At 39.2% G+C, this 27,187-nt stretch overlaps 4 protein-coding genes across 4 annotated transcripts; all 4 read left to right on the top strand.

Moving 5' to 3' along the window:
• Positions 1-944: 944 nt before the first annotated feature.
• On the top strand, positions 945-4,698 carry LOC102233332 (elongation factor 1-alpha). The gene is made up of 8 exons (XM_005802838.2): positions 945-1,050; positions 1,822-1,976; positions 2,711-2,890; positions 2,966-3,262; positions 3,354-3,504; positions 3,587-3,843; positions 3,921-4,155; positions 4,253-4,698. Exons 2-8 carry the CDS (start codon positions 1,833-1,835, stop codon positions 4,372-4,374), a joined length of 1,386 nt encoding a protein of 461 aa, XP_005802895.1. The 5' UTR covers positions 945-1,050; positions 1,822-1,832; the 3' UTR covers positions 4,375-4,698.
• A 150-nt stretch (positions 4,699-4,848) lies between these two features.
• On the top strand, positions 4,849-11,755 carry LOC102233591 (elongation factor 1-alpha). Its single transcript, XM_005802839.3, has 8 exons — positions 4,849-4,947; positions 6,148-6,303; positions 7,570-7,749; positions 8,712-9,008; positions 9,082-9,232; positions 9,749-10,005; positions 10,378-10,612; positions 11,414-11,755. Exons 2-8 carry the CDS (start codon positions 6,160-6,162, stop codon positions 11,536-11,538), a joined length of 1,389 nt encoding a protein of 462 aa, XP_005802896.1. The 5' UTR covers positions 4,849-4,947; positions 6,148-6,159; the 3' UTR covers positions 11,539-11,755.
• Positions 11,756-12,604: 849 nt separating this feature from the next.
• Positions 12,605-21,582, top strand: LOC106699738 (cyclic GMP-AMP synthase-like). The gene is made up of 10 exons (XM_014470179.2): positions 12,605-12,670; positions 13,596-13,662; positions 14,156-14,276; positions 14,604-14,836; positions 15,180-15,402; positions 16,702-16,832; positions 17,343-17,487; positions 18,044-18,143; positions 19,017-19,139; positions 19,703-21,582. Exons 3-10 carry the CDS (start codon positions 14,201-14,203, stop codon positions 20,079-20,081), a joined length of 1,410 nt encoding a protein of 469 aa, XP_014325665.1. The 5' UTR covers positions 12,605-12,670; positions 13,596-13,662; positions 14,156-14,200; the 3' UTR covers positions 20,082-21,582.
• Positions 21,583-22,110: 528 nt separating this feature from the next.
• rpl11 (ribosomal protein L11) lies at positions 22,111-26,395 on the top strand. Its single transcript, XM_014470180.2, has 6 exons — positions 22,111-22,180; positions 22,739-22,889; positions 22,971-23,077; positions 24,103-24,234; positions 25,311-25,421; positions 26,304-26,395. The coding sequence occupies exons 1-6, from the start codon at positions 22,175-22,177 to the stop codon at positions 26,331-26,333; spliced, it is 537 nt and encodes a 178-aa protein (XP_014325666.2). The 5' UTR covers positions 22,111-22,174; the 3' UTR covers positions 26,334-26,395.
• The last annotated feature ends 792 nt before the right edge of the window (positions 26,396-27,187 follow it).

The raw sequence follows: 27,187 nt of genomic DNA, 5'->3' as shown, positions 1-27,187 counted from the left end.
TAAAACACAAATCAATACTTTTATGCTTTTTAAAAAAGAAATGTATTTTTCCTCTTTGTGTAACTTTACATAAACTTTGTATAAAACATGCCCTATTTTCAAGCAAAATGGACATATTAGTATTTGACATAGTTATATGGGTTGTTATTACAGTCATTTTTAAAAAATGATTACAGTTTTGGAACTGTTTGGGCAAAAAAATGTCTTCCTGGTTCTGCTGCCAATCACAATAAAGTATTTTAATTGTTATTTTGATCATTGTTTGCTGTAATGTTGGTACTTTTGTTATATTTTGAGCTGGAGGAAAACTTCAAGTTACATATTTCTATATTTTAATAGTTTAAAAGCTGAAAACTAATAATTTTGTGTTGTATAGTCGTCAACATTTCACTCAAAAGTAAATTACGATGACCTTTATATTGGAGCGTTACAAATATCTCTGTTAACATGAATTTAAACTCTTGTAATTTTATATAAAAAATTCTCAGTTGCGTAACTTTGTACAGATATGAAATAATTATTTTATTAACCAGACTGGGAGTATTTTTTATTTTACATTTAATTATTCAGCTGATTTCCAGGGTTTTGCATTTAATTTAATTTAATTTAATTTAATTTATTAGTAATAGACCAAAAACACCCAGTTTTTAGAAATGTTACTGTTCAATGCAAGTATTTTAAAATATTTTTCAGTAAAGTAGATATTTAAAAATATTGCTTATTCTGTTTATACTGAAAAGTGTGGGTATGTTTTAACTGCATACTTTCATCTTCAGGTGTCAGGAGTAAAGTGGATGTGTTGTTTTGTGTGTGAACTCAGGGCCAGCTGAGGAAACGCCACCATGCGTGTTTTAGTCTCCATCCGCCCGACGTCATGACGTTTTTTACAGGAATGCGCGTGATTTGCGGGGTTTTGCGCGGAGGGAGGATGACGGAACCTCCAGGCCGCCTCCCATCCAGTATAAAACCTCCCAGTCCGACTCCACACTTCCTCTTTCTGTTACCTGGCTAAGGGGCAGCAGCTTTGGCCGTGAAAACCCAGAAACACCGGTGAGTTCAGCTCTGATTCATTCATTTACCAGAAATCACGCCGTAGGCCTCGAGCGGCGTTTTACCCGCTAATGAGGAAACGTCCTCGGTTTGTTCCTAATCTTGGCATATCGGAGCTTTACGTTTACTGTTATGTAACCTGTGTAGTTTTTCACTTAGAATTGGATGTTAAACGTATGGAAAATGTTGTTTAACCGGGTTAAATATGACAGGAAGAATTTTTGTTTTCGTGGAGTTTAATAGTTTAGGATTAGAAAATGCGCTAAAAAGGGAGGGTATGTGGAGAAAATGAACAAAGGAGGCAGGGAAAACCCCACATCCGAGGATGCTTTGTTGGCATCTGGTCCCTCTCCTCCTGGGAACAACTGGTCGGGTTTCCCAGTAACAGGTGTGGGAGTCTGGACCAGGATGGACTCTGGATATTTGGAGGTCTTTGTAACTTTATCCGACGTGGCCCTGGCAGTAACACGTGTCTCAGGCTGGCCTGGGGCCCGCTGCGGCCTAGCAGCCTCCGCCTTTTAGCAAAGCAGTCGGCTAAAGAAAAATATCAACGTAATGTAGAAATGCGGTTTTGGAACGCGAAATTTCTCATGTTGACCCGATTTAAAGACTTTAATAACAGTACATACTCTTGAGTAATGACCGATTAAAACCGGCTTAAGCCTGTTTTGCTTCGACCGACGCCTCTATGTTGGCTCATTTATCTGTTAGCTTCCCTATTAAACGCTTTAAGCTAAAATGGCTAATGTGGTTTTTGCTTATTTTAAACAGAAACTAAAACAATGGGAAAGGAAAAGACCCACATCAACATCGTGGTCATTGGCCATGTCGACTCCGGCAAGTCCACCTCCACCGGCCACCTGATCTACAAATGCGGAGGAATCGACAAGAGAACCATCGAGAAGTTCGAGAAGGAAGCCGCTGAGGTGAGAGAAACTTTTATTTTCCTTAAATCCAACTTTTAAGGAGGTTTTAGACACGTCCAAGATGGCGGCGTCGGCATGCCCAACTGCCCGGCACGAGGAGTGTAGCTGTAGCTGTGTGCGCGCACGCGGGGTGGGGCCTGCCGGCGGCAACGGCTAGTGGTGACTGTGCATTTTATCCAGAGTAGGCCGCAGACCATTTAACGGAAACTGGATCTTATGAATTTGAAACTTAGAATTTATAAATACAAAAGTGCTCCAGTTAAATTTAACAAAAAAAAAGCACATTTTTGTAGAAGTTCAGAACCCTATTTTAAAACCTACATGCATAAACACTGAAACAGTTTCAGTTAGATGAACTGAATGACCTTTAAATGATCAATTTGTAAGAAAGTGTTTAAAAATTAGTTTTGTTTAAATAGTTCAGAATCAATTAATACTGTACCAGTAGAGCTTAAAAATAATGAAGTTAAAGTAAAATGTACATGTATGTTTGTATAAACATTTACAAGATGTCAACTGTATACCAAATGAACGATTATCTGGAGATGAATTAAAAAAGTTGCCTACTACCATTCAGCTCAAATAGTTTTGTAATACTTAAACTTATTGACACCATAATGGGTCTAGTAATTAACCTGTAAATAAGTTTTCTTAAATCCTTTAAATGCATTTTAATTTCCTTGACAAATATTTACTCTAATATTGAAGTTAAACCAACTTTTCTTTTTTGTAAGATGGGAAAAGGCTCCTTCAAGTACGCCTGGGTGTTGGACAAGCTGAAGGCCGAGCGTGAGCGTGGTATCACCATCGACATCGCTCTGTGGAAGTTTGAGACCGGCAAGTACTACGTGACCATCATTGATGCTCCAGGACACAGGGACTTCATCAAGAACATGATCACTGGTACCTCCCAGGTAAGAATCCACAATACTAGATTGACTAGTTTAATTTTGGAATGTTTGAATCTAAAGTGACTCTTAAATCTCCAGGCTGACTGCGCCGTCCTGATCGTTGCTGCTGGTGTTGGTGAGTTTGAGGCTGGTATCTCCAAGAACGGTCAGACCCGTGAGCACGCCCTGCTGGCCTTCACCCTGGGTGTGAAGCAGCTCATCGTTGGTGTCAACAAGATGGACTCCACTGAGCCCCCTTACAGCCAGGCCCGTTTTGAGGAGATCCAAAAGGAAGTGAGCACCTACATCAAGAAGATCGGCTACAACCCTGCCGCTGTTGCCTTCGTCCCCATCTCTGGATGGCACGGAGACAACATGCTGGAGGCCAGTACCAAGGTGAGACCTCGGAACCAAATGGGAATCTGTTTTTTGGGGGGTTACTGAGGAAGAAAACAAACTCTTTTCTTTTTTTTTTCTGTGATTGTAGATGAACTGGTTCAAAGGATGGAAGGTTGAGCGCAAGGATGGCAATGCCAACGGAACCACTCTCCTGGATGCCTTGGATGCCATTCTGCCACCTTCCCGTCCCACAGACAAGCCCCTTCGTCTGCCCCTGCAGGACGTCTACAAGATTGGCGGTAAGAAACCCTAAACAAAGTGTGTTTTGCATAATTTGAACTTACTGCAGTGCATTTGATCTATTTTTTTTTCTCCCCCCAGGCATTGGAACTGTCCCAGTCGGTCGTGTTGAGACCGGTGTCCTGAAGCCCGGCATGGTCGTCACCTTCGCTCCCCCCAACCTGACCACTGAAGTGAAATCCGTGGAGATGCACCACGAGTCTCTAACTGAAGCCGTGCCCGGTGACAATGTTGGCTTCAACGTCAAGAACGTCTCAGTCAAGGAAATCCGTCGTGGATACGTCGCTGGAGACAGCAAGAACGACCCACCCAAGGCCGCCGACAGCTTTAATGCTCAGGTTGGTGCAGCTCACCTGATGAATAAACAAGACTCTGCTTTGGCGTTGTAGGTTTCTAACTCTGGACTCGTCCACAGGTCATCATCCTGAACCACCCAGGTCAGATCAATGAGGGTTATGCCCCCGTTCTGGACTGCCACACCGCTCACATTGCCTGCAAGTTCAAGGAGCTGATTGAGAAGATCGACCGTCGTTCCGGCAAGAAGCTTGAGGACAACCCCAAGTTCGTCAAGTCTGGTGACGCCGCCATCGTCAAGCTGATCCCCCAGAAGCCCATGGTGGTGGAGCCTTTCTCCAACTACCCTCCCCTTGGTAGGAACCTGCCTCTGTCTCATTCAAACCAGTTCTACAGTTAATGTAATAATAGTATATTGCAGTATTGTCTAACATCACCTACCCTGTGTTCCAGGTCGTTTTGCCGTGCGTGACATGAGGCAGACCGTGGCTGTCGGAGTCATCAAGGCCGTCGACACCAAGGAAGTTTCCGGAAAGACGACCAAGGCTGCAGAGAAGGCCCAGAAGAAGAAATGAATGGTCGTGCAGGACATCCAACATCAAGACGCGTGCCGGCAGCTGCGGGCCATCCCCTCCCCTGTCTCCTCGTACCACCCTGGGTCATCTTCTCCGAGGCACAGCTCTCTACTCAAGGACTGGCTTATGCTGATTAAAACCCATCGCAAAAGTTTCCGCAGGAAAAAAGAACTCTGGCATTGTCACCCAAGTCAAAAGACAGTGCCTCTTCTCAGTTCAGTTTGAGTTGGAAATGGTTTAGAACTGTATCTCAATGTTTAAAAATGCCACAAATTAATTGGAAAGAAAGCTGCTGGTAACTAATAAATGTTTCTGAAAAAATTGCAATTGGCGTGTCTGGCATCCTTTAGCTGGGGGTGGATGGTTGGTCTGAAGCGGGGTGCAGCTGTTCCTGACCATGCCATCCACTGACACGGTCATCTCTCAGCCAATGGCACCTCTTGGTTTGAGTGAGGGAACCAACCAAGAAGCAGCGCAGCCCTCCCTCCATGTCAGTATAAAAACTCACCTCGGCTCCAGTTCGGTCCTTTTTTGTCTCTTCTTTAACTCGGACCTTTTGGCTGCTGGACTAAGGTTGGTGAAACTGTTTTGAACTGCATGATGGAGTGAAAATGAGGTGGAAGTTCAGCAGGAGTTTAAATCTCAACTTTGACAGCATGGCTTAGAGGAGCTGCGTTTTGGGGGGAAACTTGATTAATTCTGAAAACTAAAAGCTCAGCATAGAAAAGCCTCTGGATCAATTTTTAATGTGAACTGAAGGGGAGAGAAATGTCTACCTCGTGAACACGCCTAATGGCGCGCGCGTTCACATTACACAACATGGCGGCGGGCTGTGCGCAACATGGAGGCTGGAGACCGGCGCTAATGCAGCACGTGGTGCGTCACTCCGGTGTCGGGAACGAGCACGTTCCCCCCTGGACTGGCTGGGTATGGCAGGCCGTTTTACCATAAAATTGGTTCCAACTGGGTAAATGCTTTTCAGATAACTTGACTTGGTTTGACTATCCTGAACAATAAAATAATTTTCATTCCGACTAAAATTATTAAATTCTCAGTGGCTGTCAAGCATAGAGCAAATCAAACCAAGCTAAAGATGGAGTCAAAAAACCCTTAAAATTGCAAAATGTTACACAAATCTTTGTTTTTCTAGTCAGAAAACTTTCAGTAATGTCATTCTGACCAGTCAATGTTCAAGATATCTGAAATAAAGCCTAAAATGGGTTTCAAAATTAGTTCTATTTAAATTTTGACAAACCGCTGTGTAACTTGCAAGAGTTTAATCTATATATCTAAAAATGTTTTGCATTATGGTGTCAAGATATCTCTTAAATGACTAGCCTGAATAAAATGAGATTTGAAGCTCTGTAGACATTTACCTGACATGTTTCAGAAACTGGATATCTTGGATTGAAGCCTCAATACAACTTAATTGTAAATCAGCAGTTTATTCTAGACAGAATAAAATATTTCAAACAGGTATTTTGTCCAATCAAAATGAGAAAGTAATCAAACACCAATTTCAGTTAAGTGTGGTAAGGGCGATTTTATGTTAAAACGTCCTGCTTCAGTTGTGTCTTAAAGTCATATAAAGCTAATATTTATTACAGAAAAATCCTCTATGAAGTAATACATGTTGCTCAGCTGGAAAACCCTTTTAAGTTTGTAAAACTCTTTGAAAAATGAGTGACATTGAATTAGGCTGATTTTAAAGGAATTATTAAATGGTCGCAGGTTTTAGGGAAAATGTTAAAGCTGCTCCTCGTTTATTTGCAGCCGGTGAGTAAAATGGGGAAGGAAAAGATCCACATCAACATCGTGGTCATCGGCCACGTCGACTCCGGCAAGTCCACCACCACCGGACACCTGATCTACAAATGCGGCGGGATCGACAAGAGAACCATCGAGAAGTTCGAGAAGGAGGCGGCCGAGGTCGGTTCCAGCAGCACTCGGTTCTGTTCGGATTCTAATCACTGTGGAGCAGCAACGTTCTGTGGTGGAGGCTGCCATCTAGTGTTTGAAATGTGTACTGCCACTAAGATGGGCTAAATATAAAAACGATAAATGCTCGTAAATAAAACCGTTTAATATTAGGAAAATACATTTTTGTTCACTTGCAAATAAAATATGTGATGGTGTATTAGGGCCATTGTGGGTAAGAAAAGAAAAAGGAGCAGTAAAGTTCCAGTAAAAACTATTTTTCTAGAAGAATTAATAACATTTCTGAGCTCTAAAAGTCAGAAATTTGCTAGGACCCCCCCCCAACCCCTGGAGGTTTTGAGATTCATCTTTGATTGTTTTTAATTTTAAAAATATGGAGGTTTCTGAGCTCCAAAAGTCAGAAATTTGCTAGAATAAACACATTGAATGTCTTTAGAAAAACCATGGAAATTTCAGTTTCAAAAGCAGGTTTTTTTTTCAAGAGTTGAAAAATTTTGACTTTTAAAACAGAAATTTCCAATATTTCTGAGATTAATTTAAAAAACACCAAGTTATTTCTAACAAATTTTCAACTTTTCACACTTTTATGTTTCAGTTTTTTGTAGAAATTTTCTGAGATTAATCTAAACATTTCTGATTTTTTTCAGTAAATATTTGACTTTGCAGACTGAGAAATGTTCTCGTTTTTCTTGAAGATTTCAGAGGGTTTTTTGACAACAAGTACTCCTGTTTTTGTCTATCTACAATAACATGCACCCAAGATTTAACGCATTAAACTCCAAAATGAGACTTAAAGTTTTTAGGGGTGAATACTGACCTTTTACTTACATTAGGTTTTACTCCAAAACTAATTACTTTTTGGAGTATTTTTACTACAAAGTACTTTTTACTTAAGTAATATGAAGTGTTAGAGTGTTAGATAAATACAGTTGATAGAAATGGGTGGATCATTTTGATATTTTATGGTGCAGAAGAGGATTTTTCTTTCTGCCAAAGCAACTCAAGTCAAGTTTTCTTTTATTACACTTCTAAGTCATTAAGAGCCCAAAAATGTTAATGTACACAGCACTTGTAGTAAATAACTGCTTAGTTTTTTGATTTCCAGGTGTTTGATGTTATTGGAAAGCTAAGAATCCAAACTTTTAGAATCTGTAAATAACTCAAAACGTGTGATTTACAATCCAGCACCACCTACAGTATCATCTAAATGGGTTGAAGTTTGAGAAACGCTGCATTAAAGTGATGTTCTGTTCTCAGATGGGAAAAGGCTCCTTCAAGTACGCCTGGGTGTTGGACAAGCTGAAGGCCGAGCGTGAGCGTGGCATCACCATCGACATCGCTCTGTGGAAGTTTGAGACCGGCAAGTACTACGTGACCATCATTGATGCTCCTGGACACAGGGACTTCATCAAGAACATGATCACTGGTACCTCCCAGGTAAAACCCACCGCGCTAGCTTCATGCTGAGAGTAGACCCCGCATTGGCAGCCCAGGCGCTGGAAGTACGGCCGCCATCTTGGTGAGGCCGTCCTGCCTGTGTGGCTAAACCAAAACAGCAGAGGATGCTGCAGCACTGCTGGACATTTCAGTTTAAATCAATGGACTATTGGCGCCAGGGCCTGGGGAATGACTTTTCACAAATAAAACAAACACATTGTTGTTTATAATTTGTGAATAGAATATTACTGTACTGTATTTATGCCCACCAGCTAAATGCTAACTAACACTAGCTATAATATTTGGTGTAATGCCAGGGTTCAATGGGATTTTGTAAATCTTAAAAAATAATTGTAGTTATCCTATAATATTGATTTAGATCATCTGACACAAAAAATCTACTGGAGAAATAAAACAAATATTACGATGATAACATTCACCAGCAATTTTACACAGGAGGAAAAAACTTTATGATTTCACTTTAAAAGTAAGACGCCTCTGATGGCTCATATGCTTCTGAATAATACATTTGTATTATTGTATGTTAGTAGATACAGGTAAATATTACTCTATAAGCACATAAATATATGAGAGGATGCATGGTTTTTGAAAATTAATTATCATGCTTCAAATTAGAATATTCTACTTCTGTTTTTCTGTTCTGTCATCGTTAACCCCACTAAGGATATCTAAATATGCTGAATCATGTGCTAATCCAATTCATGTAGCCATGATAGCTGTGTGAATGAGGTTTGCACCAACAAAGGACGTGAAAATCAGTTTAGTATTCAGTGAGTTGTGATTCATTGAGCCGCCAAACAGATAACACTGAGTCTACTCCAAGATGGCCGCCCCAAGGCACGTCAGCATCAACTGGCAAAAGCAGTCCATGCGGAGTTTATTCTTTATTATGTCTGTGGCTTCATGTGTTTGGAATATTGAAACCTGAAGTAACTTTCCAGGCTGACTGCGCCGTCCTGATCGTTGCTGCTGGTGTCGGTGAGTTTGAGGCTGGTATCTCCAAGAACGGTCAGACCCGTGAGCACGCCCTGCTGGCCTACACTCTGGGCGTGAAGCAGCTCATCGTCGGCGTCAACAAGATGGACTCCACTGAGCCCCCTTACAGCCAGAAGAGATTCGAGGAGATCACCAAGGAAGTGAGCGCCTACATCAAGAAGATCGGCTACAACCCGGCCACCGTCGCCTTTGTCCCCATCTCTGGTTGGCATGGAGACAACATGCTGGAGGCCAGCGACAAGGTGAGACGCAGAGTCGAAATCAAACTAATTCTCATCGCGATCATGTGAACTAAATACTTTTTTCTACTTGAAGATGAGCTGGTTCAAAGGTTGGAAGATCGAGCGTAAAGAGGGCGGAGCTACAGGTGTGACCCTGCTGGAGGCCCTGGACTCCATCATGCCGCCTTCCCGTCCCACCGACAAGCCCCTCCGTCTGCCGCTGCAGGACGTCTACAAGATCGGTGGTGAGTATAAGTGATACAGCTAAAGCGCTAATAACGCAGCCAATGTTTCTGTTTAGCACTTTCGTTAACTTTGAGAATATTTAGCGAACTTAGCTTCCCCTAGATTAATTTAAACATTAACAAATTTGACACCATTGAAGGCAATGTACTGTGTTATAATGTTTTGTCAATTAAATGTAGTAGATCTAGCACTTTAGCATTAGCTTCAGCTAAATACCATGTTGGTATAATGCCTCAGCAGTAGGGAAACTAATGTTTATAACTTTATGGTTAGTGCAACTAACCTTTTAGTAAGTATATCCACCACTGTATATATGTGTGTATATGCATGTCAGAAAGTATTCACACCCTATTCCATACTTATTCTAAGCCAAGTTTAGAGTAAAATAAACATAAAAAGCAGCACATAATGTCAAGATAAAATAATATTTCCAGCCATTTTTGTAGATTTTTGAGGGTTTTCTAACCTGAAGCACACAACTCACACCCAGTGGCTTTCCTGTCTCTGTCTCTCAGGTATCGGAACCGTCCCCGTGGGTCGTGTTGAGACCGGCATCCTGAAGCCCGGCATGGTCGTCACCTTCGCTCCCCCCAACCTGACCACTGAGGTGAAGTCTGTGGAGATGCACCACGAGTCTCTGCCCGAAGCTCTGCCCGGCGACAACGTCGGCTTCAACGTGAAGAACGTCTCCGTCAAGGAGATCCGCCGTGGCAACGTGGCTGGAGACAGCAAGAACGACCCGCCTCAGGCTGCGGAGAACTTCACCGCTCAGGTGAGCCGCAGAACCCGTTTACTGACACAAAGCAGAACCAGAACTTTTTATCTGGATCAGATGCAGCCAATCTGCTAAGTTGTTTACTATTACTTGCACTCAAGTAATAGTAAAAAAAATATTTGGTTACTGATCAAATTATCAATCATTTAATATTTAGAAACAAAATGAAAATAAATTTTGTAAATAACATAATTATAAAATAACAGCAACAATATAAAACTGCAGGCGAATCTTTGGCTCAAACAAACTCACAGTGGATAAAAACTTAAGTAAATGTATCTGGTTACTACCCAACTCTGACACTGAGTGATTCCCTCGTTTAAGAGGGCGGTGCTTGTTTCTTTAATTGAAGAGTCGCTCCTCTTGCAGGTGATCATCCTGAACCACCCGGGCCAGATCGCCCAGGGTTACGCCCCGGTTCTGGACTGCCACACCGCTCACATCGCCTGCAAGTTCAGCGAGCTCAAGGAGAAGATCGACCGGCGCTCCGGCAAGAAGCTGGAGGACAACCCCAAGGCCCTGAAGTCTGGCGACGCCGCCATCATCACCATGGTGCCTGGGAAACCCATGTGTGTCGAGAGCTTCTCCCAGTACCCCCCACTGGGTGAGTCAGCCCCTCCACTGGGGGTCACTTTGTTTAAGTTTCCGGACACAAACTGGTGACGTAACTTTATTGATGTTAAAACAATTCTGGTGGAATCGGCGACACTGATCTGATGCCGCTAAATCTAAAAACAAGTGGAGTACTTAAAATTTTGGCTTCATAAAGAACCCAAGATGTCACTGCAATGCACTGATATGAAAATCTGGGCCAATATTGATATGCTATGTTAATATTTCTGTTATATAGCCAATATTTACCAACATTACATAAATATCACCAGTGTTTCAACTCGTTTGTAGTAAAAAAGAGCAGAAACAGCCGAAGACGAGGTAAAAATAAATGTCGGTGTTTCGGATCGGCCCAGTTTTATTTATTGCTCCGATACCGATATGATAAAAAAATCACAAATATTGGCCGATACTAAGTTCCAGTTCCACTGGCAGATAATTTAATCATAACAAGACATTTTTAACAAGTGAAATAATCTGCCAGTTTAGCTAGTACTTTTTTTTATCAATGTTAAATAATTACATCCGTCCGTCCGTCCGTCCGTCCGTCCGTCGCAGGGACACACAGAGACACACAACCTCCTATATCTATATCTCAGAAGTTAGTTTGGTCTTATTTCAAGTGTACTAAGATATTTACACTAAAAAATAGACCAAATAATTTTGTTACTTTGTAACCTGCTTTTGTTAAGATACATTATCTCAGATGACCGGATATTGAAAGTATTGATTCCTGGACTTGAGAATCGATAGTTCGGCATCAATCACTGGTGACCTTTTCTTTCGATCTCAGGTCGCTTCGCCGTCCGCGACATGAGGCAGACGGTGGCCGTGGGCGTCATCAAGTCGGTGGAGAAGAAGGCTCCGTCCGGCGGAAAGGTCACCAAGTCTGCGCAGAAGGCCGACAAGAAGAAATGAATCTTCATGCAGGACGTCCAGCAGAAAGCCGCGGCTCCTCCTCATCCTCACCAGCCGTCTTCTTCTCTGAGGCACAGATCTCTACTCAAGGACTGGATTATGCTGATTAAAGCTCATCGCAAAAGTTTCCGCAGGAAAGGAGGCTTCTCCGCCTTCAACTGGAAGCTCTGGTTTAACTAAGATGAAGCCAAAACAATAAAAATATCACAGAATCAAACACACTTCTCCTGTTTTATGTGCCTTTTCTCTTAAATCTGTTTACAAACTAAATATTTAGCTAGCAAACGTAACTTTGGTCTAAAACTAAAACTTAGTATACAAACTGAAATATAGCTTGCAAGATAACTATTTAATTTGGAGTTAAATATTTATTTTTAAGCTAAATACTTAGCTTTCTAACTAGCTTTAGTTCAGAGTTAAATATTTAATTTGCAAATTAAATATTTACTGTACTATTTGGAATATATATTTAAATATATAACATATTTAAATATAAAACTAAATGTTTAAATATGTAGTTTAAAACAAAATATTTAAATATTAAATTTTAGCTAACTATTTTGGAGCTAATTATGGTAATTTGTAAGCTAAAGATTTAAATATTTAGTTTAAATATAAGATTATATTTTGTATTTAAATATGTAGTTTTATATTTAGTTTACACTTAAATATTTAGTTTTGGCTAACTAGTTTAGAGCTAAATATTTAGTTTGTTTTAGGGCATATATTTAGCTAAAAGCTAAATCTTTAGTTTGTAAACTAAACACTAAACGATTATTAGGCATTGTTTAGAGTGAAAGAAAAGCCTGCCTACATGGATGTTAAAATAAATGTGAATGGAAAAAGTTGGAGGCTAAACTTGTTCACAAGAATCTTTATTGTAATGATATTGCAGTAAAGTGATGCCATATTTTTCCCAGAATGATTTTTATTTTTGGCATTCCAGTGTTTCCGTACACTATAGTTACAGTTTGTGGTTTCAATTATGACGCTTCCAGGTAGATGAAAGTGAAACCTAATCAGCGCTTCCAACCAATCACAGCAGAGCTCAGGTTCTGCTGGGTCACGTGACGCGGTTCGGTTCCAGGTCCGGTTCAGGGACACGACATTTTCACAGCAGGACCCGACCCAGGTGAGTGATGCTGCCGTATTGTCATTCATTAATTCTGTTGAATCCAAAACTAATATTTTTGGGGTTTATAATGATTTTAATGGTGTTTAATTAAATCAGCCGATGGTTCGACTGGTTTTAACTGGTTAATAAAGTTCAACTGGGATAGCTGTGTGTTCTGTAGTTTAGCTGTTTAGTTAACCATCTAGATATAATTTTCGTGTTGAGATTGACTTTATTTAAAAAGCAGGTCATTTAAACAACATGCTTTACAAGCAAAGTCATAAAACATCCCAGCATGTGATCCGGACTAAAGAACAACAACACAACCCGTTTTGTTCATCGCCACAATATTGTTTTTCATACATTTCTACATCCAAGTCTGAAAGTAAATAAATTAATAAAGTATTTCAGGGAAACTTTTGCCACTTCCTTCTCCCAACTCAGGGAATCTTTGAATTTAGGGAATGTTCCGGGATTGAAGAGCTGAACGTCTCATTTTGTCTCATCCTTCCTGGAAACGCATTTTACTGCCGGAGTTCATCTGTAGTTCAATTACAAACAACATTAAGCTTTAAGGACCTGGGTTTAGTCATCCAGTAGTTCCTGAATAAAGTAGAACATTTGAATCAAAGTTCAATACTTTATTATTATTATTATTATTATTATTATTATTATTATTATTATTATTATTATTATTATTATTATTATTATTATTATCATTATTATTCAGACAGGCTTTATGATGATTTGAGGTCTTTCATTCTGGTTTCCATGGTAACCGCAGTCTTCAATGAATAAACCACCTTTGGCTAGAGGAACCAAACTGCAGCTCTTTCTCTCACTTCTCTCATTCACACGCATACATAGTTTATAAACAAAATAAAAAATAAAAGATAGATTACAAAACGAATTACAGTCAATGAAATGTGTTTTTCATCTGCAGGTTTAGGATGTATTTTATCACGAGTTGAAATCTGACCTGAAGAACTGGGATCTCTTTGTGTCAACAGGTAACTTTTCATTGAAGTGAACAGAAGTCACGTGTGGGGTACCCCAAGGTTCGGTCCTGGGGTCTCTACTGTATGTCCAATATCTAAATGATCTCTTTAGCTCAGAAATCAGATTAGCTCTCAAAACTACGCAAACGATTTTCCAGCTGAACAGAAACTAAACTGAAGTTATTATCTTGGGAGCTGAAGTGGGCTGATCTAGAGTTATAGATCTAGAGTCAACACACAGATTACAGCTGGAAACCAAAGATCAACTGAAATCTGGGTTTGAACCTTCAAAGACACATAAAGACAGTTACAAAGTCAGCCATTTATAACGTGAAGGGATTAAAGGACTAATGTCACAGCGAAGGCTGGATCGTTTATCTTTAGTTTGGTTACTGCAACGGTGTTTTCATAAGTCTGTCTAAAAAACAACCATCAGCTGCGGCTGATCCAGAACGCTGCTGCTCGCCATCTCACTGCCACCGGACGTTTTCTGCTTCCTCTGCAGATTTTTCTCTCTGAATTTTCATTTTAAGTCTGAGACGACTGAAGGATGGACACGGAGGTCAATCAGCCTGAGGTCGTCTCTCCTGTGAGACGAAGGTCAAGAGTTCAGCAGCAAGACTCAGGTAAAAGCGATGATCAGTCCAGGTTTGAGGAATTGTTTTCCGACTGGACCGTTGTAGACAGAAACCAAAGGAAGGAGGAGTAAACTTCAGCAAAAAACTAGAACATTTTTAGATTTATCTCAGAATTTTTCCATAAAAATAGAAATTTTCTGAATTTCAAATGCCAAAATTTTTCTAAAAAAAAAACTTTGACTTTTCAAACCCAGAAATTTCCTTGTTTTTTTTTTTTTTTTAGAAAATTCAGAGATTTTTGGCAGTAATTTACTCCTTTTTTTCTACCTGCAATGTCCCTAATTTGGCGCCGTACTCACCACCGCCGCCCTGCAGTGGAAAGCTCCCTGTCGGTGAAGGAACCGGTTCCCATCCCTCCTGATCTGGCCCAACGGATCAAGCTGCGGGCCAAGGAGCTGAAGATCCGGCAGAAGGACCGCTCCTGGGCCGCCGAGGTGGTCAACGACTTCAGGGAGAACCTGCTGAGGTTCCTGAAGAACAGCAGCGACCAGCCGCTGTTCCAGTCGGCCATCTTCCTCACCACAGGAAGCTACTTCGAGAAGGTCAAGGTGAGGTCAGGGGAAACGGACCAGAACCTGTAGTTTGAAAGCGCTCCGGTTCCACTGACTGGAACTTACAACAAGTGAAAAAACTTATTTTTATGAGTGAAATAATCTGCCAATGAACTAAGAATTTTCCAACAACATTAATGAATTATTGACTAAAAACAAACTCCTACGTCTTGCTGTAGAGTTATTTATAAATTAGTTTTGTTTTTGTACTAAGATACTAAAACACTTGGTAGGATTTTGTATTTTTTTCTGAATAACTGATAGGAGGAATAAAATCGTCTGAATGTTGCCTGGTTTGGAAAGTAAATCCGGTCAGAGTTGGACTCTTTTTCTCCTTCAGATCGACACACCTGATGAGTTCGACATGATGCTGAAGCTTCTGGTTCCCTCTCGGTTCAACACCACCACGCTGGACGCCGGCCTGTTCTACCGCATCGACCTGACCCGCCCCACGCGCAACCCCATCAAGGACTTCCTGCTGGACGACAGGCTCACCCTGTCGTCCAGTAAAATCCTGACGGAGATGTTCCGGCTCGTCCGCAAGTTCCTGAAGACCTACAAAGGTCTGTGGTTCTCCCCTACTCTACCGCTCTGATGCTGAAGTCTGAGCATCTGGGTTCACTCGTGTCAGATTTTTGTTTCTGTTTGGGGTCTTCCTGCAGGGGGTTTGCATGTTCTCCTCCTGCTTGGGTTCCTGTCAGGTTTAAACTTCCTAAAATATCATTAATAACACAAAGAGGAAAAACAAAAGAGTTAAATATTCGCGAGGAGAACGGACAGAAACGTACTCGGTTACAATCTCAACCCGCTCTGAATTCATCCTGCCGAGCCCTGAATCACACAAATGAATCAGAGTTGCACCGCATATCTTCTGGAACACATGTTCATGTACGATTAAATGAAAACAAGTTAAACAGCTTCACACAATCTTTTGGAACACAGGAAGCGATTATCTGCTGAAACTGGCTGCAACCGCTCCCTTAATCAAAACATTCATGTTGACCGCTCTCTTCAGGGAGGCCTCCCTAATTATAATGGTTAGTATTTATATGGGTTATTATTTTAATTCTATCAGTTCTCCAAACTGACTGTCGGTGCCAGTAGCTGTGTTTCTATTATCCATAAAATTGCACAAATTGAAAGTATGAAAATAAATTTGCTTAAAGGAAACACAGCAATTTTGAAAAAAAAAACAAGCAAATTTTTTTCTATAAAAGGTTTTTGGCATGTGGTGTTTTTTCAGCCGTATTAAAATAGATTTATTTCGGAGAACTGCAATGTTAACACCTTTTTCACATCAAACGAGTCACATGATCAACAACCAGGTTTTACTGCTGTCAGAAATGTTGAAGAAGACGACAGGAAGCGGTACAAGGATTGTTTTGTTTTTGAACAATGTGCAGCTTTGCTTGGAGACGCAGCTCCTCCCCAGGAAAGGGTGAAGTGAGGAACCATGTTGTGATGACTTCCTGAAGGAGGAGCAGGAACTTTTAAAGAAACAGACACAATTTCAAGGCGTTAAATTACAAAATCTAATTTCTTTAAAGTTATATTTGATATTTATAGCAGTTTTATGACAACTGAATATGACATATTCACATAGTTACTTGATTGTGCTATAAGTGGCTGTGAAACATAATAATGGAAACACTGCAATTATGAAATTGTGTTTTTTTGATATTAGCAGAATAAAGATAAATATTTGCGTTGATTAGCTAGTGTGTGAAGAGCATGCGCCGCCTCGCGCCTCCTGGTCGGTTCCAGGCTCTGCATGGATTCTCAGGTCTAGAATATGGACGGATGTTTGAGCGTCTCTGAACCGTAAAGGTTCTGACTCTGGTTTGCGTTTCTCTGCTGTTCAGTCCCGGATCATCGCTGCCGGTGGGAGTTGAACAGGAAGAAGCCCAACTCTCCCGCCGTCACTCTGTCTCTGTGCCGGAGAGACAGCGGCGGGGAGGAGCTGATTTCTGTGGACGTCGTTCCAGCTCTGGAGGTAATCAATAATCAATAAATCTTCAACCCATTTCAGAACAGAAAGATCACTTTAATTGTTCGCTTCTCAACGTGAGAGAAATAAATTGATCACTGTGACAGGCTTACTTACTATAAAAATGTTCCAAAGTGAGCATGATGATCTCTTCACTCCTTTATAAAGAGTTAATGTTCAGAATTGTTCTGCTTTATCAAACAAAATCCTAATAAGAGACAATTTGTCTTAAAACATGCAAAGAGTTTTTAAATTGGCTATATGACCGTCTAAATTTAGTTGTCTGTTAACTTATTCAATTTATCTGTCCAGCAGGACAATCAGAGATATTATGGGACGGTTAAGATTGAAGCAGATTTGCTGGTTAGAATGGCCTAGTCAAAGTCCAGACCTGAATTTAACTGCAATTCTGTTTCAAAACAACATCAAAACACACCGGATTGTGCTGTTCAGTCTGGAATAGTGTAACAGTTTCTGTGATGAGTTTGAAATGTTAGCTGCTGTTTCTGCCTGGAGGTCCAGAGCTGGCCCCCTGCGGTGAGAAACGGCCCAGATGTGGACAGATGGCTGGGAACGAAGCTTCGGCAGGAAATCAGGAGCTTACCTTGTTACTTTGTTCCAAAAAGACAGAAAGGACGGAAACTGAGTGAAGACGCCAAAGGTGAGAAGAAGACATTTTATATCATTACAAATTGTTTGCCTTTAGCTCCATCTGGTGGTTTCAACTGGAAACTCAATTTATTCACCTGACCTTTTTGGACAAGCTCATGTGTCTGGCCTCATGTTTAATATTTTAACTTTACTAAAAGAATAAATGAATCAGCTTGGATCAAGAAAAGGTTCCCAATGTGTGGCACCAGGCCATTTTGTGGCCCCCAACTGCAGCTCAAAACGGTACAAATGTGGCCCTCAGGAGGGAACTTATGAGAATTTCAATAACGTATTTAATGATTCTTTAGTGTGAAATAAAAAGTCTTAGGCACAAAGTATTTCTCTTTTTCATTTTAATTTCATAGTAAATAGATCCATAAACTATTTTTATTCAAAAAGAAAGAATACAGCACATTAATTCTTCTATTAAACTTTGTTAAATACAGTATTAGACTAAACATTTGGATTCAGTGAAATAATCAGTGGTTAGATGTGTAAAGTGACATTAATCAGCTTCCTGATCTCCACCATCTGGCCATCCTGGTTTTATTCTGGCTGTTTTTCAGAAAGCTGGAGGATTTCTTTCTCTCACGTTGAGAAGAAAATCATCACGTCTCACGGCAACAAGAAGACCTGCTGTGAGAGCGGAGGCACCAAATGCTGCCGGTGAGGCTCAAATTCAGCCCCACTACTTTCTGGGAAATTATTTTTATACAAATCTCCTAACATTTAAAGGTCCCAGATAAAAAGCATTTCAACTACATTATCATTTTTGGCACATTTCTGCTTATTTACCTGTTTTTTAAATTAACAAACACGTGAAAACATGCAGCGGTATTCTACGTGTTTCAGAAATGAGATGATATGTGAACGTTTCCCCACAGACTCCTGTCAGTAAAATAGCAGGAAACGCAGCCCTGCTGTCCACTGCAACCATCATCTAAAGTTTAAACTGCTCACAGAAAGCTGGACTTTATCTCAGTCAATTTGCATGTTGCACTTTTTAAATAATCACAGTTTATGTGATTAAAGCAGCACAGATGATGTTACTGCAGATTCTGAGTCTGGGAAATATGTAGATTTTTTATGATTCAACCTCCTGTTAAGGTTTCAGTTTAATCTTCACTTATGTATCTAAACGTAAGTATTTCTGTCCAATCAGCCCAGAGTGCAGAGACACACACACACACACACACACACACACACACACACACACACACACACACACACACACACACAACAGATAGCTTTCACACAGTGACTGATTAAAATGAAAACAGTTCTTGTTTGTGCTTCTGATTGGCTGTTTGACTTCTGCGTCACCACGGCAACCGATGATTCAGCATTGTCTGGGTCTCTGTGCTCATCATGTTGTGTGAAAATTGTCTCCAGCTCATTAAGAACAATCATTTTTGTTCTTAATGAGAACAAAAATGGAATTTTCTCTTTGCTGATTTATTGATCGGTCGCTGCTCTTCAGAAATGTTCTGTTTCATCCTGTTGAACCTGCATGGATTAATCTGCCTCATTATTTTCCAGCAAGCAGTGCCTCATGCTGCTGAAGTCTCTCATTGAGGGTCTGAAACGGCGCTATCCCAAAGAGCTGGAGGACTTGTGCTCGTACCACGGCAAGACGGCCTTCCTGCACACTCTGTCCACCAGGTGCGGACCAGAAACCTCACACTGTGGCTCGATAAATCATTCCTTCTCACTGATTATTACACTTTTTGGGGGTTATAACACCAAATTTATATGAAACAATCTGAAAAGTGTGGTGTGCATTTATTGTCAAGCTCTCCCAAGACAAGAATTTCAATTTGTCTTAAAAATGTGTCCAAGAAATTCACTGTGTGACCATCTTAATTTAGTTTAGTTTTAGATATTTCTTATACTTTTTATAATTTCCTTTGTTTTGTATTTACTGATTGTATTAGTTAAGTCATTTTAATTTTTTTTAACTAGACAAATTACTCATTGTCCAAGAACAGATGAAAAGTAGCCCTTTGGATAATTCTGGGGCATTTACAGAAATGAATGTGTATTGCCCCCACCAAACAAATTAAATTTAAATTTACAGAATGGTGAAAGATTTATATGAAAGGCTGGAGAAATAGTAATAAAGACCAAATTACAGGAAACAAGCTGTTTGGAGGGAAATCTGAAGAAACGTTTATGCAGTTCTTGGTTTATCAGTAATTTATTTATTTATGAATATTTCCTGTCAGGTATGATGATTCCTACTGGGCTCCTCAGCAGCTTCCCTCCTGCTTCCTGCAGCTGGTTGCTGCGCTACAGGACCACGCTCGCACAGGCTCGCTCCCTCACTTCTTTGTTCAGGACAGCAACCTCTTCGCGACGTCCATGTTTCCTCGCAGAACTCAGGAGTTCCTAGTCAAAGTCCTGGAGGAGCAGATGAAGGAAGGTCTGCCGCTGCTGAGGCCTCCGTCTCTTCTTCCTTCTCTGAAACCAGTCACCATCGGAACCGAAATGAACCCAGAAGAACTTCCTGAAAAATCCCACCCACTGATTTCTTTTGATTGGCTGAAGCTCATCCTGGTGTTTGTTGTAGTTGTGGTCTTTGGCGTTAAGTTCCTCTGTTTTTGACTAGGCCACTGGTGTCCAAAGTCAGTCATCGGGTCGCTATGCAGGTTCAACACACCAGAATCTAACGATGGTTCATCAGCTGAACTTTATGAGGCTCTGAGTTGGAGCATTTCAATCAGCTGTGTTGAAGGAAAAAACCATTGAAAATTAGCTGCATCTCCATTAATTATAAAATTGAGCAAATTGGAATTATGAAAGTGAATTTGTTTAATGGAAACATGTCAATTTTGAAAAACCTGAAATGGGTTTTTGCTTGAGGTGGTTCCTCACCTCAACTAAGTATTGAAATTTGTATATTTCGCAAAACTGTAGTCGAAATGCTTCCTTTTCTGGATCACACGAGTCACATGATCAACAACAGGATGTTACTACTGGCGGAAACGACAAAGAAGACAACAGGAAGTAGTGGGAGGATGACCTTTCAATAAATTTCTGCGTGAATAAACTTATTCACATGTGATTTTAAATGTGTTTCTTATTTAGTGGAAACACTGCAATTGCGAAATATCAACAAAGTTTTAATCACATTTTTAATGGAAACGCAGCTAATGGCAGCGGCTCTTGAGGACTGGAACTGGACACCCATGAACTAGGCCAAAATGTAGATGAAATAATAAAAATCAGGCAGAAATACAGAAAAAAAATTCAAAATGTTAATTTCTATTTCTTACATTTATGTGTATTTTAGTCACTAATCAGATATAATATTATGACTATTGATGGGAGGTGAATAAGACGAATCATCTTGTGAAAAGGTTTTCCTCAAAGTTGATGTTACAGGAAAACAGGGAAGCCTGAAGATATGAATGAGTTGCTGACAGTCGGGCTGCCATTTCTGGTCATAATGTTATGCCTGATTCCTGTATCCATCGCAACTTTTCAGATCTCAGCAGATCTTAATGTGTGTTTTTCATTTCTTTGAAAGGAAGCAGGAAGAAGGAGTGGCTTAGCCAGCGCTAGCCCCAAGTTTACATACAATTTCTTAACCAAAATGCTAATCCTGTATATGGACACACATGCATGCATTTATAAACATGCACATGTCCATGTGTGCATAGACACTAATTAATTACTGAATCCACTATCAGTTAGGAAGTTATTCTATGATTTTTTTTTCAATTTCCAACCAACATAAATTTGCTTTTGGATAATTTCATCATTTAAGTTGATAAATTTATTTCTGACAACCTCCTAAAGCTGCTTTAAATCCTGATCAGAACAAAGAGCGGCTGCATCATCTGCAAAAATAAAAACCAAAAGGTTTGTGACTAATATGCGTAATAAAGTTTGTATCAGAAAATATTGAAAAAATTTTAATTGTATGTTTATTTTTAAATCAGAACAACATGTTATTAAATTAAGCTTCCTTGGGAAACAAACATAACTATCCTTTTCTAAAAATGAAATGGTAAATCTTTTTCAGATTGCAGCAAAATTCTTTTTGCTCATAATATATTTAGCCTAAGAAGTCATTGCCATCTTTGTATTTTAGTGCTTTGTGACCTGTAAGGATTAAAAAACAGTAATATAATTATCATCATTCATTCATTAATCCTCATTTGCCACAACAGTTTTTCTTTTTCAAAGTATACGTAATATTTATTGCATTTATGCTCTTATTAATAGATGAATGTTTTATTGGATTTCCTTTACCTTCAACTATAAATGCAATATTGATATCTGGCAATTATTTTTACACTGTACTTTAATAATAATAATAATAATAATAATAATAATAATAATAATAATAATAATAATAATAAATATTTCTTAGTATTAACAATAGTTTGCATTACTATTGTTAATAATAATGTGAACTATTAAATATTTCACTATAATAATAAAATAATATATTAAAGCTAATTAAGCTATTATTACGCATTGTAGTACTCTTAAATAAATATAAGAAGAATATAAGTATGATTTTAAAATAATATTTAGAAGAAAGGATAGTAGTGTGGATTTAAACGGTACTCTTTAAGCGGAACCCTCTCGTTGCTGTCTTTTATTTCCGGGGGGATCAATTGAAGGCGCACACTGGGCTATAAAGCTGTCCCGCCGGAAATGTGTCGTCCTTTTCTAAGCGATCCAATATGGCGGTGAGTGTAATGTCGCATTGAACTCACACGAAGTTACGGTTTAAATCTACAATCATCGGGGTGTTAAAGCTGATTTATCGGCTATTCGCTGTTCAGACACAACGACCCAAAGATGAACTTTGTTTCTGCCGCTGTATTTGTTAGATAATCACCACAAATGTAGGTTAAATTAGCTAAGGTTACCGATGCTAACAGGATAGCCTCTGAAAACTGTTTATTTCACTGATAGTTCGGGTAAACATTCTGCTGAAGGTGTTGAAACGTGTCGCGTAGTTTCTCGACGGGATTCCGTTAATATTTGAGCTGTGAGTTCATTACATTTCGGACAGATCGGAGATCTGTTTTGATGCTAATGCTACCGGAGAGATGTTCAGACATGTTCTCCACCCGGCGTGTGTTTCTGTCAGCCAGCTCCACAGAGCTGCCTAGGTGTTGAAATGGGTTTCGTTAGCAGGTTAACTGCGGCCTGGGTTGGTTAGGTGCTTTAACTAGATATGACAGCAGCTGTCAGGTGAGTTTTGCTGCTAAATGATCCTCTGTGTGTGTTTTTCCCTGCAGGACCAGGGTGAGAAGAAGGAGAACCCCATGAGAGAGCTGCGCATCAGGAAGCTCTGCCTGAACATCTGCGTGGGCGAAAGCGGAGACAGACTGACCAGAGCCGCCAAGGTGCTGGAGCAGCTGACCGGACAGACTCCCGTCTTCTCTAAGGGTCAGTGTTTGGGTCCGGCCGGCCGGTGGGACTGAATGCCGGAGGCGTGTTCTGATTCTGGGCCCGTTCGTCTCTCCGCAGCCCGCTATACTGTGAGATCCTTCGGCATTCGCAGGAATGAAAAGATTGCTGTCCACTGCACCGTCCGTGGGGCCAAAGCAGAGGAGATCCTGGAGAAAGGGCTGAAGGTGAGGCTGTAAATAACGGCTTTAATTCTGATTAAAAATGCTGTATTTTCTACTGTTAAACAAATTTAACATAAAAATTAATTTGTCTTTCAACTATCAGGGAAAATAGTTTGTTTTTTTCAGCCAGCTGATGATGAGCACCGACATGTTGGGGAGAATCTGGTTGGTTTTAACTGCAGTACTGGTTCTATCTTGGTATAGTTTTAACACCAGACCAGGTCTAGTTTAAATAGTTCTATGTGTAAGATTGAAGTTTGCCCATGTTTAAACTATTAAATGACATTTGAACCTTTTTGGGAACGATGGACCAGCAGTTTATTGTAAACATGTCTGGAAAATGTGTCATTTGAGTGTAAATGTTGTGGAAACAGTTTTAAACGGATAGTTTGTTTAAAGTTTCTAAAGTTTTTTACAGACTTTGAATCTTTGTTTTTGTCTGATTCAGATCCTGATCATCTGCTGTGGAACATTGTGTTTTATTAGATGCCATAATTTTTCTGTCATCCAGTTTTGTTACATTTCACATAGACTGGGCCATATGGCTTAAAAATATAATCAGATTTATTCATTAATTTTTTTTTGTCAGACCAGACCTGATTTCTGATTGTAGTTTTTGTTTTTGTTGTTGTTTATGAGAAATGAGGATAAATATTTTCAAAACTTGACTGTTCTTTGTCGTCCAACTGTGAGGTAAACGATGCAATTTTACCAGAAAATTAAAATTACAAGAAAAAACTTGTTACAATGGGAGAATCTGTTATCGGTTCAAAGATGTTGACGTGTCAAGATTATCCATAAAACTTTTATCAAAGTATAACTTCACAAAATGCTCAACATTCTTTCAAGTTACTTATTCCTTGTACTGAAGTTCTCATAAAATAACTTTATCCTGTAACTTTCTGATTGTTTTCGTATTATTATGACTTCTTACCGTATTCTTGTAATAATGACAACATGAATCTGCAGAGAAAAAAACTGACTGCTTGCCGTACGATGACGTTCCTCTCCTCCTCTGCTGCCTTCAGGTGCGCGAGTACGAGTTGAGGAAGAACAACTTCTCGGACACCGGGAACTTCGGCTTCGGCATCCAGGAGCACATCGACCTGGGCATCAAGTACGACCCCAGCATCGGCATCTACGGACTCGACTTCTACGTGGTGAGACTCGAACGTCCTGGTCACAGAGGAGCTGCGAGAAAATGTTACAGGATTTATCGTTTCTATGGAAACAATCCAACCTTGATCAACCGGTTTGAGTCTCAAAGATTCACCGATCCGCTTTCTTCACTTCCTGTATCTGATTCGATACAGAAAACATTTCTGAATTCCCTTAAAAGATTCTTTTTTAAAACACAAATCTACTGAATTACAAATTTATTAGATAAATCCATCAGTACAGCGACAGCTGCACAAGTTTGACCTAACATGTAAAAACAACTTTAATTTGTTCAGTCAGTGCAGTTAGAAGCATAACAGTTAATGTCAAATAAATAATAAGAAAACTAACAATAGGTTGATTATTTTGGTCAAACATGTAAAATAAACAACAAACATTATTTCAAACGATTCACTGCAGGATGGAAATATGTTGGTCTACTGAAATAAGACAAAACTAACTTATGAATAACTTCAGCGAGGAATATGAGTTTGTTCTAAGTTGATAAACGGTTCTAGTTCCTCTGGCTGATTATTTCACCTGAAACATAGAAAAATGTTCTGTTATAATGAAATAATCTGCCAGTGGAACTAGAACGTTTTGTCAACATGAAGGAATATTGATTATAAACATTTTTCCACCAAAATTACTTAACATTTTGTTTTTGCAGTGCAGAAAGTGAGGAAATTTAAATATAATGTAAAATAAATGAGAAAACACGATGTTGCTCTGAGCACAAAGCATAGAGTTATAGTGAATAGATCTGGAACATTGTTACCGATATCAGGACCGATGCAGATATATAATCTGTAAAAACAAAGAATATAGAAAACAAGGTTAAAATGACTTTACTGCGCACAATTTGTCACTAAAAACACAGGAATTATAAAAAGTATAAGAATTAAAATTAAATTAATGTTATATTCTGACACATTAAGACAAACATTTCTTGTTTTGGAGTTTATGTGGTGAACCGTCGTCACTGATGGCTGATTTAGAATCATTTTCATTATCAGGATCGATGCAGATATTGATATGGATCGGTGCAGCTCTAATTCACCTCTCTCTCCTCCTCCAGGTTCTGGGCAGACCCGGCTTCAGCATCGCAGACAAGAAGCGGAAAACGGGTCGCATCGGCGCCAAGCACCGCATCCGCAAAGAGGAGGCCATGCGCTGGTTCCAGCAGAAAGTGAGTTCAGAGGTCAACAGGAAGTGGTTTCAACCTGCTGATCCCACCTGTGGAGAAACATGGAAGTTATCACTACAACATCAGGCTCAAAAATACAAAATATGGGATTAAATATAGTTGTCTTAGTTCTAGACTTTGACTAGACCACTGACCGTTGTAACCTAAGAACCATTTTGACCCTCAAATGTCATGAATTGGTTTTTTTTTAAAAAAGACATAAATTTAGTTTAATGTTTACTTTAGGAAACATTAAACAAATACAACACAGTTTTATCTTTAAAATAACGATAAACATTAAATTTTGCAAAAAGGAGATGGATTTTTTCCTGTTGGAATATGAAATTATATAATATAAAAAAACACATAAAATCCAACTCAGTGTCACAAAATCAGCTCCAACAGCAGATTTCTGATTCAGTTTAGTTCTTTTGGAAATTCAATGCAAATGTTGCAGAAAAAAACTTCATTTGTTTACATTTATTTTGAACATGAGCTGGTTCTTTGTACTGTTAGCCAAAGTTTTTAAGAACCGTTAAAATGTACCGCTTTGATGTATAAGTTTAATTGAATCTTTTATTTCTTTAATCTTCATATGTTTTTGTTTTTGGCTCACATCGTGGCGAAGCTTAAGTTTTACTTCATTTAATGTTTAAACTCAGACATCAGAAAACCAAAAACATTCCCTGAAGTTTCAATTAAATCTAAAAAAACTGGAATCTCCATATGGAAATATCCAATATGGCTGCCAACAAAATGGTTCCCATGGTGAATATTTTTATTTTTGGACATGTTCGAATGTTTAACCTAATAAATGATCAGATTTTTTATCATCAGTTTTTCACTTTTGACTAAAACTGTGTTGTTTTCTGTTTCTTCTCCCAGTATGATGGCATCATTCTCCCCGGCAAGTAAAGGAGCTCCTCTCTGTCTTGTTTGTAACTAAATAATAAAATGGTAAAAAACCAAAAACACAAGGTCTGTTGTGGGATTAATTCTTTTTTTATTATTAATTTTTAATCAGGAATGATGTAATCCCATAAAGCTATGAGAGCAACACAGAGAAACTGAACTAGAAGCATTTTTCCATATTAACCCTTTCATGCACAGTGGCCAGCTGTCTAAAAGCCATTTTGGTTTTTATGTTATAAATGCACACAGACCACTGAAGTATTACACTAATGCATCATAAAATACACCATCAACTACTGGCCATCAGCTGCAAATACAAGAAATTATTTTTGTTAAATCCAATATGGCCGACCGACCTGATCCCTCCTACTGTAGACGACTCTTGCAGGTAAAATAAAATATTGTGACATCAGATAACCCCTGAAGAACAATACTACTGATGTATTTTTAAAATGACTGTATTTGGAGAAAATTACAATAGATCACCTAAAAAAGATTTTACAAAAATGTTTTTCCTACCTTTCTTTAATAAAAAAATAAAAACTGGAAAAAACATCCTGACACAAAGGATCATAATTCATGCATGAAAGGCTCAATACATTTTTTTTCTTATTTCAGTGACGTTTCATATATATATATATATATATATATATATATATATATATATATATATATATATATTAAAGATTATTAGCAGAAATTATGTGCAGCCTGATGGATGTTTTTAGTAATTTTGTATGATCAACTATACAAGATCCACAAAACAAAGATGAAATGTTTGATCTATAAAAGCTTTAACTGAGATTTCAGCTGGTTTTTAACTGATGCATAAAATCTTAACGCTTCTTTTCTGAAGC

This window comes from Xiphophorus maculatus, chromosome 13, assembly GCF_002775205.1.
Source record: "Xiphophorus maculatus strain JP 163 A chromosome 13, X_maculatus-5.0-male, whole genome shotgun sequence".
NCBI lineage: Eukaryota > Metazoa > Chordata > Actinopteri > Cyprinodontiformes > Poeciliidae > Xiphophorus > Xiphophorus maculatus.
The sequence above is the reverse complement of the archived record's forward strand: the minus strand, read 5'-3'. Positions and strand labels throughout refer to the sequence as shown.